Genomic DNA, 14840 nt, shown 5'->3' on the forward strand with positions numbered 1-14840 from the left:
ATTTATTTTTCTAAGAAGGAATAAATGAATTATTAACACTAAAATTATAAATTCTCATTTGAGACAAGTTTGCATACGCATTCAAGTGTGTTRTAATAGGCACAGTAACTATAATGTGCGGTTGTGATACAGATAAGAGCAAAATGGCTGTGATAAAGCAGTGACAAATACCGGTGATAAGTGTATTTGGATTAAAAATTTTGCAAATGCTTGAAAAGTAAATGAATCTTTTTTTATTTCAACTAAATTTAATTTGTGATAAAGCGTTATAAAATTATAGCGAATTTTGTATTTATGTTGACATGACGTTTTTTTAAGATAAGATAACACTAGAAATTAAATTTCAATGCAACTTTAGGTAAATAAAGTAATTAATGTGACTAACTAGCTATTTTTGTTTTGGTTTCAGATAACAATATGTATTTTTCGCAAAAAAATCCATTAAATTAATTTACTCACTATTGTGTTCATTACTGATTTTGTAAGTAACAAGTAAGTATTTTATGCTCAGTTTTTTAATCATTTGAATTTTTTAGATCATGCAATGTTTTCTGGCACTTCTTGCTTGCTTCTCACTAATCGTACCCGATTTTGTATCAAGTTTGTTAGAATGGAACTGTCGAAATTTCACAGGTCCACCTTTTGAAATTCAATGTCCAACAAATTTTTCGTTTTGGACTGACGAAGGGTTTGTTATCAAACTAATTAAAAGTAAAAGAATAGAAATTGATTGTTACAAAATGGAAACGTTTCGTTTTGATTGGCTACCGAATGTTAGTTTAGAGGGAGTAAATAGCATCTATTTAAATTCGTGTCCTGTGGCGAAGAATTTTAAGTCAATTGCGAATCATTTCTTAAAAGAACAAATCAAAGAGTTTAAGTTAAGTAGTGTGGTAAATGTTACCTTGACCAAAACACATTTTGAGGGTTTTCAAAGTTTGACAAGTCTGAGACTGAGAAGAGTAACATTTCAAAGTAKTGATGAAAAATTGCTTGATAATACTCCAAATTTGGATTACCTCGAAATCGAAAATAATAAAAATTTGAAATTGGACAAAAATTTCTTCAAAAACACTCCACTACTGCAAAGATTATATTTGTCAATGAATCAWATGGTGGACGTACCAAAACATTTGTTCAAAAACTTGAACAAACTTAGAATCTTGCATATGATATCTAATAACTTGACAAAACTAAATCAAGACACATTCAATGGATTAATAAGTTTGGAATCACTGGAATTAACTAATAATCTTATTGAAATAATTACCGAAAACGCTTTTGAATGTTTAACTCAACTCACTGATCTGAATTTACAGCAAAACTATTTRTCTAAAATTCCATCGAATCTTTTCCGAAATAATAAAAATCTGAAAATTGTTTTACTAGCATTCAATCCARATATTACAATACCGGATTACTTATTCGCTARTTTGTCGTCGTTAGAAATAGTGGATTTAAGTTTTTGTAACTTGAATCATTTACCGGAACACGTATTTCAAAATGCAGTCAATATAAGAACCTTGAAATTGAACAAAAATAATTTYACTCACCTGGACAAAAATGCGTTTARAGGGCTTAATTTGGAGGAGCTGGAACTTGAACATAATTACATAAGTGTGATTGAGAAGGATTTATTGAGAGGGTGGCGATTGAAGAAAATCAATCTTAGAAAAAATCAAATCAAGACAATTCAGTATGGAGCTTTCAACGATAAGAGCAATTTAAGGGAAATAGTATTGTCACACAATCGACTTTCTAAAGGAAATATATTTGAAGATACTCGAAATTTGCAACGTATTGATTTAAGTTTTAATAACATCTCTAGAATTACAGATGTAGTAGTATTATATAATTTGCCCAAACTGAAAAAATTGGATTTAAGCCATAATTTTATAAAAGAAATAATGGTAAGTTGTTTTTTTTTTTAATCTTCATATTCATGAAATTAAATAAATTCCAGATGACCAACTTACGAGCTTTAACAACTTTGGAAGTCAACCTCCGATATAACAATGTAACCAAAATTAGTTTTGACAAATTAGACAATATAAATAGTAGTGTCAATAAAACCACCATTTTATTAGAAAAAAATCCCATAATRTGTAATTGTGAGATTTACGACTTTTTACAATTTTTAGCCACTGAAAGATTTAAGAATCACTCAAAACTRTTTGATATTTCTATAAAAAATTTAACTTGTTTCAATCCACCAGAACTAAAAAATGTGCAAATCAGGATGTTATCACCCTCGAATTTAACATGTCTTCGAGAAAATATTTCGGAAAAATGTTCCTATAACTGGAGACCATAYGACCACACTCTTGTTGTAAATTGTTCTTTTAAGAATTTAACAATTTTTCCTGAAATCGACTTTAGTAAAATWTCCTCGCTTGGRTTTAATCAGACTGAAATGCATCTTGAAGGAAATCATCTTACTTCGTGKCCTGACAGCAAATTACCAAATTACGAAAATGTGACACKACTTTATCTTTCGCATAACAAAATTGAAACTATTTCTTGGTTACCACCAAAACTCAAGGTAGTGTGTTTTGTAATTATCATCATTACTAAATATTAGCTTTCAGGTGTTACAATTACATAATAACCAGATACGACAATTGGATTTTAAAATTTTGAATTTGATAGAATCGTCAAAGTTAGTAAACTTGACTCTTAATCATAATCCTTGGAAATGTGATTGTGAGACTGCAAATTTGACTAATTTTCTTCGACATAACTCAAAAATTGTATGCTTTGCGACTAGAATTGTGAAAATTGTGTTTTATTATTTTTTTGTAGTTGGACGCAAGACACATTTATTGTTTCAACAGTACAAACCGTTTGATTGAGTTAAACCAGACTGACCTTTGTGACGAATGGCAAGTCGTTTATCTCGCCCTCACAGTCGTGGCAGTGCTCTTCTTCATAGCCTTCATTTTTGCCTTTTATTACCGATACCAACAGGAATTAAAAATCTGGCTCTTTGCTCACAATTYGTGTTTGTGGTGGRTCACAGAGGAGGARSTTGAYAAGGACAAAATCTACGATGCTTTCATCAGCTACTCRCACAAAGATGAAGATTTCGTCACTGAAAACCTTCTTCCGGTTCTTGAAGGTGGTCCTCAACCTTACAAACTCTGTCTTCACTATCGTAATTGGATCCCTGGAGAATTTATTACAACACAAGTGACAAATTCGGTGCTCGAATCGCGTCGGACATTAGTGGTGCTTTCGCCGAACTTCCTTGAAAGTGTTTGGGGAAAAATGGAGTTTCGGACTGCTCACACTCAAGCAATGACGGAAGGACGTGCTCGGGTTATTATTGTTTTGTACGGAGATGTCGATGTGGATTCTTTAGATGATGAACTCAAAACGTACTTAAAAACAAACACTTATGTGAAGTGGGGCGATCCGTACTTTTGGAAGAAGTTGAAATATGCTTTGCCACATTCAAGAAAAAATGGTGCAAATAATCAAAAAATTGCAAATATTATGAATTGTATTGACAAAAACTTTAAGTTAGTTGCGCCGGTGATAAATTGTCCGGGGAGTATTTCACCAGTTCTTGCACGAGATCCAAATATGTTAAAACATCCACTCAATTTTGTATCTAGTCAAAAAATGGATACTCCATCTACTGAAGCAGGGTTGCTAAGGCTCAACTGATTTTTTAAACTGTGATTTTGTGCACAAGTTTATTAAGAAAGATTATCGAATTTTTTTATGTTTATTTAAACCTTTACCTAGTTTTAAAAATGTATAAATACAAAAATTCTATGCAATTGATACGTTACTTACTCTAGTGTTATACTTTTCATAAATAAATAGCCATTTTTAATACCTACTGTTAATTTTTAATACCCATCAGACATCCATTCCAATAAAACATAAACTCAAATATATTTTGTGTAAATCCGTATTTTACACTTGCTTTTACGATATTTAGATGTGAAATTCTACATAAAGCTATAATGTTGTAAATTTTAAAATTTTAACATTTAACAGTTTCTAACTTTTAAAAATGTTAAATAAAATTTAAAAAAATTAAAAAGCAAACATTTCTATCACACTAGTTATTCCTAAGAATTGTTGTATAAATGTTGAAGTACAGCGAAATACGAGTAAGATGATCTCAGAATCTAAAAAAATATTAAGATAAAAATACATTATTACCTTTTTTTTTCTATTTTACGCGAACTAGAGTTGTCAAAGATAAAGTTATAAAACCTCCAGCAGTCAAAGTTACAGGCTTTTTAATTCTTTCCAAAAAAACCATCAAATCTGGTCTCACTCTTATATCAGATTCGTACCAATTAGACATATGGAAATATTGCCCAATTTCGTTACTCTAAAAATGCAATTTTTCAGACACTATACTTAGCCAGTGTGTTATCTTAACTGTTGTCATGACGTCGTGACCGTACCAGCAATACATTCCAACTTGTGTCATCATACATAAGAAATAAAATAGCAAATAACCGAATTGCATACTAAATAGTGGCACCTAAAATTTGAATCAATTTTGAAATATTATTTTTCTCTGATGAGTTGGCTTACAATCATAATAGAAAATCCTGTGAAACAAATAACAATCACACTGGCGAAAAACTGTAAAAGGATGCCTTTGGAAAATGTGTGTTCAATCTTATGGACAAAGCTGAAAATTTGTGATTTYACTAGAGTTGAATTTAAGACCAACAAATGCATACTTTACGATTTCTTTGTGGTGCTTYACACACGTTTTAAACTCTAATTCAATTGTCAGCAATTCACATTTGTAGTCAATATTTTTTAAATTTTCTTTCAAAATRTCAAACTGTGCCGAAGCTAGCGTCACCAGCATCCAAGTCAAGATATCAATCGTTGAATTGAGACAAGCAGTGATAAACAAAGCGACCATTTGAAACACAAAAGTCGGATAATAATATTTGRTTGTATCATAAGGTAACCATCCCGGCAATGGTAAAGAATGAGCTTTGGTATGGTCGAAATATGGCACCAAGCCCCATGCAAACACACACACACCACAYAATATTTGGAACGTTTTCCCAACCATTTTTGTAGAAGCAACTCTTTGTTGTACTTTTTTTAATTGAGTGTTTGCAAAACCATAAAATTGTGAACGTGTTAGTAAATTTTCGATGTGTAGAATTTTGGATCTATGATATCCAAAGTTTGCCAATTTGCACATGTATGTAACATGAGTCGTAAAATAAAGCAAAGTTTCGGATAATTTGGATAAATCATGTCTGGCTACAAAAATTTGCATTATCATTGAGAATAACTGACCAAGGGAAATCATTGTAGTTGCTACTGAAATGACCATGGTAAAAACACTATTTTGTTCAATGTTTCCTTTCGGATAATAACCCGGAAATGAAAGAATTTTTCTTTCAATATTAAACGTCGTTCTTAAGTCGAAATCCTAAAATTTGCAAAGTCAATTTATTATAAGTTAAAAACTGTTTTCATTTACGTTAATTGTGACAATCATATTGCCAGTCAGTTTCAAAATCTTAAGTGAAACTGCCATGAATTTAAATTCTTGGATTATATATTTATCGACATTTATAATTAGTAGTGCCCGACTGATTATTATTAATTAAATAATAATCAAATATCTCTTATCTAGTTTGTTAAATATTAATATAGTAAGGGTTGTTTCTTCGTTTGTGATTGTTACTTATTTAAGTCTTTAAATGCCTCTTAGAGCTGCTACTTGTTTAAAAAAGATTTAATTATTTTTCCAAAGATTTAATCATATAGTAGATGCCTTATTACTAAAACAGAAGTAGGCAGTGCTATACAAACAATAATTACAAAATTAGTTTTACAAATAAATCCAATTGGTCTATACTGTAATAAAATCTTGGATTTAGTATTTGTTTGGTATTAGAAATATGTGTAGTTTATTTTCCAAACACTTAATTAATTAAATTGTGTAAGAATTCCTTGAATAAATAATATGTTGTGTTTGTGTTTCATTTAAAAAAGAACCGCTAGAAATAAACCAATGAGAGATGCGCTGAGATAAATCATTAAAAAAATATAAACAAAGTGTTTTGTTACTATAGAAATGCTGACTTTAAAAGGGTATATAAAGGAGCACAGGCCGCGGAGGACCTCTTCTCCAAGGGCTAAGATTCACTAGGTCCAAGTTAGAGTTTGTTTATAAAATGACTTGTTTTATCTTTTGTTACTGTTACTAAATAAATTTCTCTTTTTAATCACATGTGTTTAATTAAATCCAACCTCCCCATTCCCCTCCACTGTATAAAAAAGCTAGTCGGAAAGGCACTCTTGTGTAGTGTAGACCTGGATAACATCTTCAAACAGTTCTTTTCCAATTTTTAGGAAAAAGTTGGTGGCGCCCAGTTTTAAATAATAAATAAGAAAGCATTACAATACCAACAAATGATGGTAAGATTTTTTTACATTGCTAGAAACATTGTAAATTATAAAAATCTAGGAAAAAAAACTCCGAATTCAAGTTTAACGCTTCATGACAGTCATATCTTCACGTCTTCAAAATTCTTTATAACTAAATACATACATTCATACATAATAATAATAAACACATAATAATTATACATGTATTATACCCTTTAAAAGTATGAATGTATTTAGTTCTTCAGTTAGTTATCATTGGCAAAAACCTTTTATATATATGAGGATTTTTGGCCCTAATACGAGTATAGAAGCAAACACTTAAGAAAAAAAAAGATTATTTTAAGTATTTTGTTACAATGTCTTGGTTTTATATAAAACACGTCCTGAGCGTTTCTGGGTATTAAAATTAAAAAAAAAGTGAAATATTTTAATTAATCTTGATTAATATGAAATGTATTTTTCAGTCCGGAAAAACTGTTTTTGGAGATTGAGTACCTAAAATAACCATTTTTTTTGTACTATTTTATTGAGTCCGGAAAAGACTCATTTTAGGGACTCAAATGAGTCTCTAAAATAGCTGTTTTTGGGAGCGTATACAAAAAATGATTAATTTTGTAATGTCAACAAATTAAAAATGCCTTTCTAGCCAATTTAGTTTCAAGCACGAAAATAAGTTTCTTTTGTTAATTGAATCAAGGAGAATCGGGTAAAAAGCGAAAATCAAATTATTATTTATTGTAACAGGAATGGGTTTTATGTTTTAATGCAAATATGTTGACAATTTTTTGGCAAAAATTCTCTTAATTGCTCTTCAAATATTTTAATGACTTGCAGGATACGCAGTCTACAATAAGTCAAACAGTTGTAAATTAGGCGACTTATCTTGACAAGGCTCACAAAACGGGCAAATAATTCTCTTCAGTGTTCAACGAGTGCGTTTCAATAATGCACAATTACGAATAAATTGTGAAATCCGGTGAAGGTTGAAAAAAAGCGCTCAAAGTTTTACGGAAACGCCTGAATAAGCATATATTTCCCCACCTGGCGTATAAATTCGTCGATAAGGAAAGCAATTAAGGTTAATATTAATTACTTCCAGATAATGTTTGTTACTGTTCGTTTTAAATATTCAAAACATGACAAAAAAGTGAGTGTTGGTGTCACAATTTTGAAAAATTTATATTTTGGTTCAAGGATGGACGAGGCAGTTCGGTGCCAAATCAAAATCGATAGGCCCATCTACGAACATGACCAACTCAGGAAAGACTTCGACTACAGTAAAAGAGACAAAAAGAAATGTGAGTAGAAAAAATTGAATGTAACACTCGCTCATTAATATAGGTTTGAGTCTGGATTTTGACACAAACTTCAAGAGAATTGTCTTAAAAACAATCCCAGCCCTCGAATGGCTAAGTCACTACAAATGGAGAAAAAACTTATTGGCCGATTTTATATCAGGATTCACCGTTGCCATAATGCACATCCCTCAAGGTCCGGGCTTAATTAATTAAATTAAGTTTAATTAATTCGAAATTGCAGGAATGGCGTATGCCCTTTTAGGCAACGTCCCCCCTGTTGTGGGCATCTACATGGCCTTTTTTCCCGTCTTAATTTACTTCTTTTTGGGGACTTCGCGTCACAATTCCATGGGTGAAAACCCCAATTTTCCCGTAAAAATTTCACAAATTTTGTTTCAGGAACCTTTGCTGTTGTTTGTTTAATGACCGGAAAGGCCGTGTTAGAACACAGTGATCCGTCGTATTTCCTGAAAAGTTCAGAAATCAATACCACGAGCGAAAATCCGGTCATTGAATCGGTCCATGACCGCTATTCTCCCATAGAAGTGGCGACAGCAGTCACATTCACTGTAGCCTTGTTTCAGGTAAGCGAAATTCAATGAAGGATGAAAATATTTCAGGAATTTTCAGCTAGCAATGTATGTGCTGAGATTGGGAATTGTTAGTAATTTGCTTTCGGAGACTTTGGTTAGCGGTTTCACGACGGGAGCCGCTTTTCAAGTGATTGCCTCACAAATCAAGGATTTATTAGGATTAAAAATACCGAAACAGAAGGGACTTTTTGTTTTCACAAATGTGAGCAAATCAAGAATCAAATACAAGTTTTCAGCAAACATTTTCAGACTTTAAAATGCGTTTTTGATGAAATTTCGGAAACAAACACGGCGGCTGTTGTCATCTCTTTAGTAACAATATTTATTCTCATTGCGAACAACGAAGTAGTTAAGCCACTCGTGGCGAAAAAATCCTCATTTCCGATTCCAATCGAACTGATAGCAATCGTGCTAGGGACTTTAGTGTCTCGATATTGCAACCTTGAAGCGATCTACTCGATTAAAGTAGTCGGTGAAATCCCAAGTGGGTATGTTGACGAATCAAAAATCCCCGGTTTTGACACARTTTCGCAGCCTCCCGGCCCCAACTACGCCCCCAATGTCTTTACTAGCTTCAGTACTACTTGACGGATTTACTATAGCAATAGTTTCGTATAGTATCACACTGTCAATGGCTTTGATTTTCGCCCAAAAACTCAATTACGAAGTGGACGCAAATCAGGAACTTTTAGCGCAAGGGGTTGGCAACATTTTCGGTTCGTTTTTCTCGTGTATGCCGTTCACAGCATCGCTTTCGCGCTCCACGATTCAACAAGTGGTTGGGGGAAAAACCCAAATTGCATCACTCGTTTCCTGTTTCCTCCTTCTGATTGTTTTACTCTGGATTGGACCGTTTTTTGAGCCACTACCGAAGGTTCTTTGTGAATAATTAGAAATGATTTGATTGGTTTTTAGAGTGTTTTAGCGAGTGTTATCGTAGTGGCCCTCAAAGGAATGGTTTGGCAAATTAAACAGTTGTTTAGATTTTGGAAAATGAGCAAAATGGATGCCCTTGTCTGGTTGGCCACTTTCCTGACTGTGGTTTTTGTCAGTATTGAAATAGGGCTCTTGACCGGTGTTGTCATGTCTCTAGCGACAATTTTCGTACTTAGTTTGAAGCCCTACACTTGTTTACTTGGATCAGTCCCTAGTACTGATCTCTATATTAACATAAATCGTTACAAAAGAGTGAGTTTTCCACTAAATGAATCTCAAGTTTTCAAAACGRGTTTCAGGCAGTTGAAATTCCGGGAATCAAGATATTTCAGTACTGTGGGGGGATTAATTTTGCAACTAGAAATATTTTCAGGAGTGAATTGTTACGCCTAGTTGAGATAAATCCCCAAAAAGAGCTCGAATATCGGAAAAAAATGACGAAATATGGGGACGAAGTAATTAAAATTTGTTCAATTTCAAGTAACTTTATTTAATTTTCAGATCGATGTTAAAGAATTTGAAAGTCGGAATGAAAAAATTGCAAAACTGCAACGCAAAATCAATCGTGAACTGAAATGTTTAATTTTAGATTTTTCCTCTTTGAGTCATTTAGATCCTTCAGGGGCTTCAATGCTTCAGGTTGTTACTGAAAGTTTTCAGAAGATTGATATTCCTGTTTACATTGCCGCCTGCCCTGGTAGAATTTATGTGCTTTTTTAACAGTTAAAAATTTCTTATTTTAGAACCAATTTATGAAATGATTCACAAGTGTGGTCTCATCAACCATAAAAGTTCAATTCGGACGTTTCCAACAGTTCACGATGCCGTGGAGTGCGCCACTGAAATATTTACCCTGAGTGCTTCCCCTATTTCTACAATTAGTCGAATGTAATTAAGCTTTAAAAAAAAAATAAATATTTGAAAACCGAATTCGAGTTTTTGTCAATTAAAGTGTCAAAATTTGGCACCTGACTTAAAAATTCCAGAAATGGACGATTCAAACTTACTTTGCATAAGGTGCCCTCTCACGATTTTAAATTTTTGCTCATTTTTGTTCTAGATTTGCTTTTGGGGTACCCTTGGAAGACATATTCCCGCCAAGTGGCATCCACCCCAGACTAAAAAACCTGTTTAATGAAACAATAATTGCCCTAAATAACAATCCTTTCCCCTTATCGCGCATTATCAAGTCAGTTGTATGAATTATCGTTCCCTTAAATGCAAAATTTGAATTGTAGAATTCGTGAAAAGCCTGTAAACACAGGATTGAACTTGAAAGAAAACCTACTTTCGGGCCAACTCTACGAGAAGTCCATTCACCCTTTGACCTTTTTTTGGATAATTCGACACTTTTTGGGTGTTTTGCCGTTACCTTTGTTTGCTAAATACTCAAATGGGAGAAAATTTAACTGGGAGTTTTTGGCCGGTCAGTGTCGAAAACACAAAATGAGAGCGAGTTATCAGTTAGATTTAGAAATTTCCTGGTTTGTGTCAAAATTAAAAAAAAAAAATTAACAAAAATTTCAGGGCAATTCATCGACTCCCCCAGGCCCACATTGCGTTAATTTACGCTCTGGTGAATTTTTTCAGAACGATTTCACTCAGACGATACAGTGATAAGCTCGATAAGACGAGTGTTACATCTCTTGTTGTTTATTTTAGCTCGTCTTTGTTTGTTCGGCCTTACAGACCCGGATTTGTTAACAAAGTTGGTCCAAATTCAATTTGATAATAACCAACTCTTGTTTATTTTAGGCCGAGAGGATTTATTTTTACTTATTGTTTTATTTAATTGTGAACTGGCAAAGGATTAAAAGGAAGAAATGTGAACGTTTCGTGATATTAAACAGCAAATTGCCGTCGATTGTTGAAAGTGACGAATCAGATTTTTTGGAAAATACATTAATCGATTTTGGTTGTCAAACCAGTTTTTTATCACAAAGTGACAATCGTGTGGATCGGGAAATTCAAGTACCAGAAGAAGAAGACGATGAAAGTACAATCACTGATACAATCTATAACACAAGGGAATCACAGAAATCAGAAATGTGCTTGCAATCAGTTAAAGAAGAAACAGAAGAAAATGCTCCAAATTCCGACTACGAAGAAATTTCTTATGAACACAGTGATACAAAAATTTGTGACAAAAAGACTCATCTGACTCCGAAAATTCTTCTCAGAGAAAAACTATTCAGAGCTAACAGATCCCTAGTTAATGTGATTGGAAAACTAAAATCGAAACAAGATTTAATCAAATCAAAAAGTGGTTCGAAATTAAATTATAAATATAATTTATTGAAAGATCCCACCATTACAAAAGTCCGTTCTCTACACATAAATAACTGCGTGAAAGAGTCTCCTAATATTAAATATAAAAAACTGTTAACTTTGTAAATAAATTTCAGTTTGTCCTGTTTTTTAATTTAATCATGTATCCTTCTTGCGGTCTGATTGAAATATCCATGATTAATTTAATATCTTGGGGCTTATATCGGCACTCGATTTCGTAATTAAGAAGTATGGTAGCAAGTAAAATTTTCATGTAAGTGTAGGAATAATGTTGGGCTGAAAAACAAACTAAATTTTTTGGTTTGTATTATTTTTTTGTACCTATGCATCTGCGAGGTCCTGCACTAAACGGGATAAAAGCATATGGATGTCTTTTACTCATCGCTTCCGGTGCGAAATGTTCCGGGTAAAATTCATCGGGTTTTTCCCAATGTTCCGGGCTCCGGTGTGCGTGAAAAATCGACAGAATTACAGTCACGCCTTCCGGAATCACCAGTTTATCTGGAAACATTTCGTGAAATTTGGAACCCAAAAATTGACTTTCTACCGAATTGGAAGTCTTCAGTTGTGTCCCTGAAAATCAGAGGGCCTATAGGGAACAGCCTCATGGTTTCCTTGAGACACATTTCGAGATATTTGAGTTGAGAAACTTCAGTTAGCTCAAGACTGTTTTTTTTGCCCATGACTTCTCTCAATTCTTGAACGACAAGGTCCTGAAAAAAAATTAAACAAACTGTTAAGGAAAATTGAGATTTACCTGAATGTGAGGGTAAGCTCCTAACATCATGCACGTGAAAGCCACAGYCGAACTTTGGGTATCTTGACTCTAAAAATAAAAAATAAAAAGTCGTAATAACAATTTTTAAACCAACTGTTGCCATAAAAGTCATCAAATGGTCGGTGCAATCTTGCGGTGTTAAACAATCCGGATTCTCCATCACCATTTCGGTTATTGATTCCAACATTGATGGAACTCTCATCTCCGCATCGGCTATTTTTTTATCAGCTTTTATCTTTTCAATAATTTTTGGGACATGTGTGGACGTAATCTAGAACTTGCTTGTTTATTTTTGTCCCCATTTTTACACAATTTACCTCATTTATAACAGTTGTCGCCATGCTCTGCAATTTCGCCTGTTCCCTATAGTAAGAACTTAGTTTGAAAAATAAGTCCATATGTAACCAAAAAGTTCTAACGCGAGTAAAAAAAATTTCGTAAAATTTCTTAATATAGGGGGGCATTTCATTGTAATCAAACGAATGTGTATTTTTATCTTCTAGCAATAAATCTGAAACAAACTGTAAAAAAAGTTCCGCAGGCAAAATTCGTACCCATCGTAGCTTCAAAAGCCGTAAATTGCAAGACCGTGGAAATGTTAAATTCAGGTCCATTTGCATTTTTTCTCAAATCCTCGACAAACTTTTTCGCATGTTTTTGAAACAAATGGCAGTATCCTTCGATCATTTTTTGTGAAAATAAGGGTTGGAGCAACTTGCGATGATTCTTCTGTCTGGGGCCAGAGGACGTGAAAAGTCCTTTCCCCAGAAAAGGTTCAAGATACCGGTAAACAAACGACTTTGTTGTGATTTTCGTCGATTGCAAAATCAGCTAAAACCGGATTTATTTTAATTTTTGAAGAAAGATTGTGTCAAGTACCTGGAGTTGGTTGGCATCTTTCACAAAAAGCATCAATTTTGGGCCCAACCAGAGCCGGACTGGGGACGGAAAGGGGGCCGTAGCGGCGAGAATATTAGTAAAAACTTCTGTAAAATAAACGTTTTTTCTTTCACATTATTATTGAACTTGGCAGTAAAGAATTGTTGCGACATGCTTGACTCATTATAATTATATAATTATAATTAATATAATTATATTTATATAATTTATGTAATAAATAAGCAGCACCTGCATAAAACAATTATCCAAGTGTTAAAAAATGGTAATTTAGTAAATTAGCAAAAATCGGGTTATTTAACCGAAGTAAAAGTAACTCATTGTGTTTTTGTTTTAATTAAGAAAGGTGTAATGAGATAGTGAGCTAACCCCAACACGCTTTCTATAATTTTAATACATTATTATTGTTATTAAAAAATGGTTAATTAATACTAATTTTCATTGCAAAAAAATTGATTATTAGGTCATTTACTCAGCATTTTAAATTAAATTACTTACATAAATAGTTCGTTTAGTTAACAATAAATTAAAAAATAATATAAAATATTAACGGACTAAAACATATTTAGCAAAATTTGGATTAATTCTAGTAGTAATGATTTTCGAATAATATACAGAGCAACTTATGTTTTATTGCCACTTAAAATAAAATTTTAACTTTATTAAACGAGTTTTGCTATTACTTGGTTACAAGCTTTAAAAAAAACTGATGGATAATAAATAAAGCACTCTAATAGTTATTTTTATTGTAATTTTGATAGATATAGATAAAATTTTTACTTCCCTGGGAGATAAAATCTTTAAAAAATTTTGTTTTTGAGCTGCCAAAATTTATTAAGTATATTTTTAAATGGAAAACCACTACGAGAATTTTCATAGTAGGTTGTCACTCAGCAATTTTTATTTTTCTGAAAGCTGGAAGCAAATAAAATTCTTAGCTTCCTGTCTTTTGTTCTGTATAATTTGTGTGCTAATTTTTAAACATTTTTTAAATAATAATGTTGGGGTCTGTGTTCCATGGAGGAAAAATAATAACAAATTCAAGAAAAAAAGTATTTTTTTAACAGAATTACAGTTAAAGCAAAAAATTCTACTTGATATTTTATTTTAATACTACTTTATCAACAACTGGTTGTCGTCTCTATTTAATGAGATACTAAATTTAAATATTTTCCTAATAATTAAATTTTACTTACCGTCATTTTTGCACCAAAACAAATGCCCATTACCCACCACAGGATAGGCCTTGGGTCCCGCAAGCTTAGCTGCAAAAATATACAACTTCCGCCTGTCCCAATGGTACTTCGCAAGAAGACAAATAATGAAAATCACAAAAATGAGAAACAACAACGAAGGTTCGACTAGTTTCATTGCTGGATTTAATACACAACGAGGAGCTTAAAGGCACTGCCCCGTACTTTTTAACGACACTTTAAATACCTAGGTATTGATAACTTTCTAAGTTTTTTGCGTTTGAGAATTGACTTTTTAGTCTTATTATTTCACGTCACCGATTGGTTTTAATTCAACGCATTACCGGGTTCAATAAAAACCAGCACAATTTTTTTTTCAGTTTATTTCAGCCCTTTTGCGGATTTTCAGCATGTAGCCCTGCACAGGCCTGACCGAAATATCCGTTGTTAATTTGATATTTTT

The 14840-nt window shown here is 32.6% G+C and overlaps 5 protein-coding genes across 9 annotated transcripts in view; 3 read left to right on the forward strand and 2 right to left on the reverse strand.

Moving 5' to 3' along the window:
- The first annotated feature begins 75 nt into the window (after nucleotides 1–75).
- LOC123007002 (protein toll-like) lies at nucleotides 76–3836 on the forward strand. 2 transcript variants are annotated; one of them, XM_044401997.1, is made up of 6 exons: nucleotides 76–217; nucleotides 410–481; nucleotides 537–1910; nucleotides 1964–2542; nucleotides 2589–2750; nucleotides 2803–3836. In XM_044401997.1, the coding sequence occupies exons 3-6, from the start codon at nucleotides 540–542 to the stop codon at nucleotides 3667–3669; spliced, it is 2979 nt and encodes a 992-aa protein (XP_044257932.1). In that variant the 5' UTR covers nucleotides 76–217; nucleotides 410–481; nucleotides 537–539; the 3' UTR covers nucleotides 3670–3836. The 2 variants fall into 2 exon arrangements, with proteins under 2 accessions (XP_044257932.1, XP_044257933.1); XM_044401998.1 differs by lacking the exon at nucleotides 76–217 and adding an exon at nucleotides 301–358.
- Nucleotides 3837–4082: 246 nt separating this feature from the next.
- On the reverse strand, nucleotides 4083–5305 carry LOC123007595 (odorant receptor Or1-like). The gene is made up of 5 exons (XM_044402980.1): nucleotides 4713–5305; nucleotides 4561–4660; nucleotides 4403–4507; nucleotides 4196–4351; nucleotides 4083–4142 (listed from the first exon to the last, which is right to left on the reverse strand). Exons 1-5 carry the CDS (start codon nucleotides 5303–5305, stop codon nucleotides 4083–4085), a joined length of 1014 nt encoding a protein of 337 aa, XP_044258915.1.
- Nucleotides 5306–6320: 1015 nt separating this feature from the next.
- Nucleotides 6321–10150, forward strand: LOC123007961 (pendrin-like). Of its 3 annotated transcripts, none has more exons than XM_044403504.1 (12): nucleotides 6321–6423; nucleotides 7588–7691; nucleotides 7735–7884; nucleotides 7933–8043; nucleotides 8091–8275; nucleotides 8322–8486; nucleotides 8534–8772; nucleotides 8819–9158; nucleotides 9200–9472; nucleotides 9520–9675; nucleotides 9722–9917; nucleotides 9964–10150. In XM_044403504.1, exons 2-12 carry the CDS (start codon nucleotides 7589–7591, stop codon nucleotides 10110–10112), a joined length of 2067 nt encoding a protein of 688 aa, XP_044259439.1. In that variant the 5' UTR covers nucleotides 6321–6423; nucleotide 7588; the 3' UTR covers nucleotides 10113–10150. The 3 variants fall into 3 exon arrangements, with proteins under 3 accessions (XP_044259439.1, XP_044259437.1, XP_044259438.1); XM_044403502.1 differs by lacking the exon at nucleotides 6321–6423 and adding an exon at nucleotides 7329–7540; XM_044403503.1 differs by lacking the exon at nucleotides 6321–6423 and adding an exon at nucleotides 7329–7471.
- Nucleotides 10151–10161: 11 nt separating this feature from the next.
- LOC123007970 lies at nucleotides 10162–11641 on the forward strand. The gene is made up of 5 exons (XM_044403520.1): nucleotides 10162–10237; nucleotides 10281–10409; nucleotides 10459–10704; nucleotides 10748–10928; nucleotides 10976–11641. Exons 1-5 carry the CDS (start codon nucleotides 10209–10211, stop codon nucleotides 11612–11614), a joined length of 1224 nt encoding a protein of 407 aa, XP_044259455.1. The 5' UTR covers nucleotides 10162–10208; the 3' UTR covers nucleotides 11615–11641.
- Nucleotides 11495–14840, reverse strand: part of LOC123007966 (cytochrome P450 4g15-like) — a 7601-nt gene continuing 4255 nt past the window's right edge. The window contains exons 1-9 of one of the 2 annotated variants that reach the window (XM_044403511.1): nucleotides 14381–14735; nucleotides 13167–13273; nucleotides 12842–13118; nucleotides 12605–12798; nucleotides 12382–12558; nucleotides 12267–12335; nucleotides 12057–12222; nucleotides 11831–12010; nucleotides 11495–11785 (exon numbers count right to left, since the gene is read on the reverse strand). In XM_044403511.1, the coding sequence (XP_044259446.1) occupies nucleotides 11622–11785; nucleotides 11831–12010; nucleotides 12057–12222; nucleotides 12267–12335; nucleotides 12382–12558; nucleotides 12605–12798; nucleotides 12842–13118; nucleotides 13167–13273; nucleotides 14381–14555 (1509 nt within the window). In that variant the 5' untranslated portion in view covers nucleotides 14556–14735 and the 3' untranslated portion in view covers nucleotides 11495–11621. Of the gene's footprint in view, nucleotides 11786–11830; nucleotides 12011–12056; nucleotides 12223–12266; nucleotides 12336–12381; nucleotides 12559–12604; nucleotides 12799–12841; nucleotides 13119–13166; nucleotides 13274–14380; nucleotides 14736–14840 lie in introns of those variants that run through there. The other variant, XM_044403512.1, reaches the window with a different exon arrangement.

Source organism: Tribolium madens, unplaced genomic scaffold, assembly GCF_015345945.1.
Source record: "Tribolium madens isolate multiple individuals breed KSU strain unplaced genomic scaffold, Tmad_KSU_1.1 Scaffold_3;HRSCAF=73;Tcas5.2_LG2, whole genome shotgun sequence".
Lineage (NCBI taxonomy): Eukaryota > Metazoa > Arthropoda > Insecta > Coleoptera > Tenebrionidae > Tribolium > Tribolium madens.

Coding starts and splice junctions, on each gene's coding strand:
- LOC123007970 (XM_044403520.1), top strand. CDS start 10,209: ATGGACGATTCAAACTTACTTTGCATAAG. Junction 10,238..10,280: donor TCAAACTTACTTTGCATAAG/GTGCCCTCTCAC, acceptor TTTTTGTTCTAG/ATTTGCTTTTGGGGTACCCT. Junction 10,929..10,975: donor GACCCGGATTTGTTAACAAA/GTTGGTCCAAAT, acceptor TGTTTATTTTAG/GCCGAGAGGATTTATTTTTA.
- LOC123007961 (XM_044403502.1), top strand. Junction 8,044..8,090: donor TTCGCGTCACAATTCCATGG/GTGAAAACCCCA, acceptor ATTTTGTTTCAG/GAACCTTTGCTGTTGTTTGT. Junction 9,918..9,963: donor TTACATTGCCGCCTGCCCTG/GTAGAATTTATG, acceptor TTCTTATTTTAG/AACCAATTTATGAAATGATT.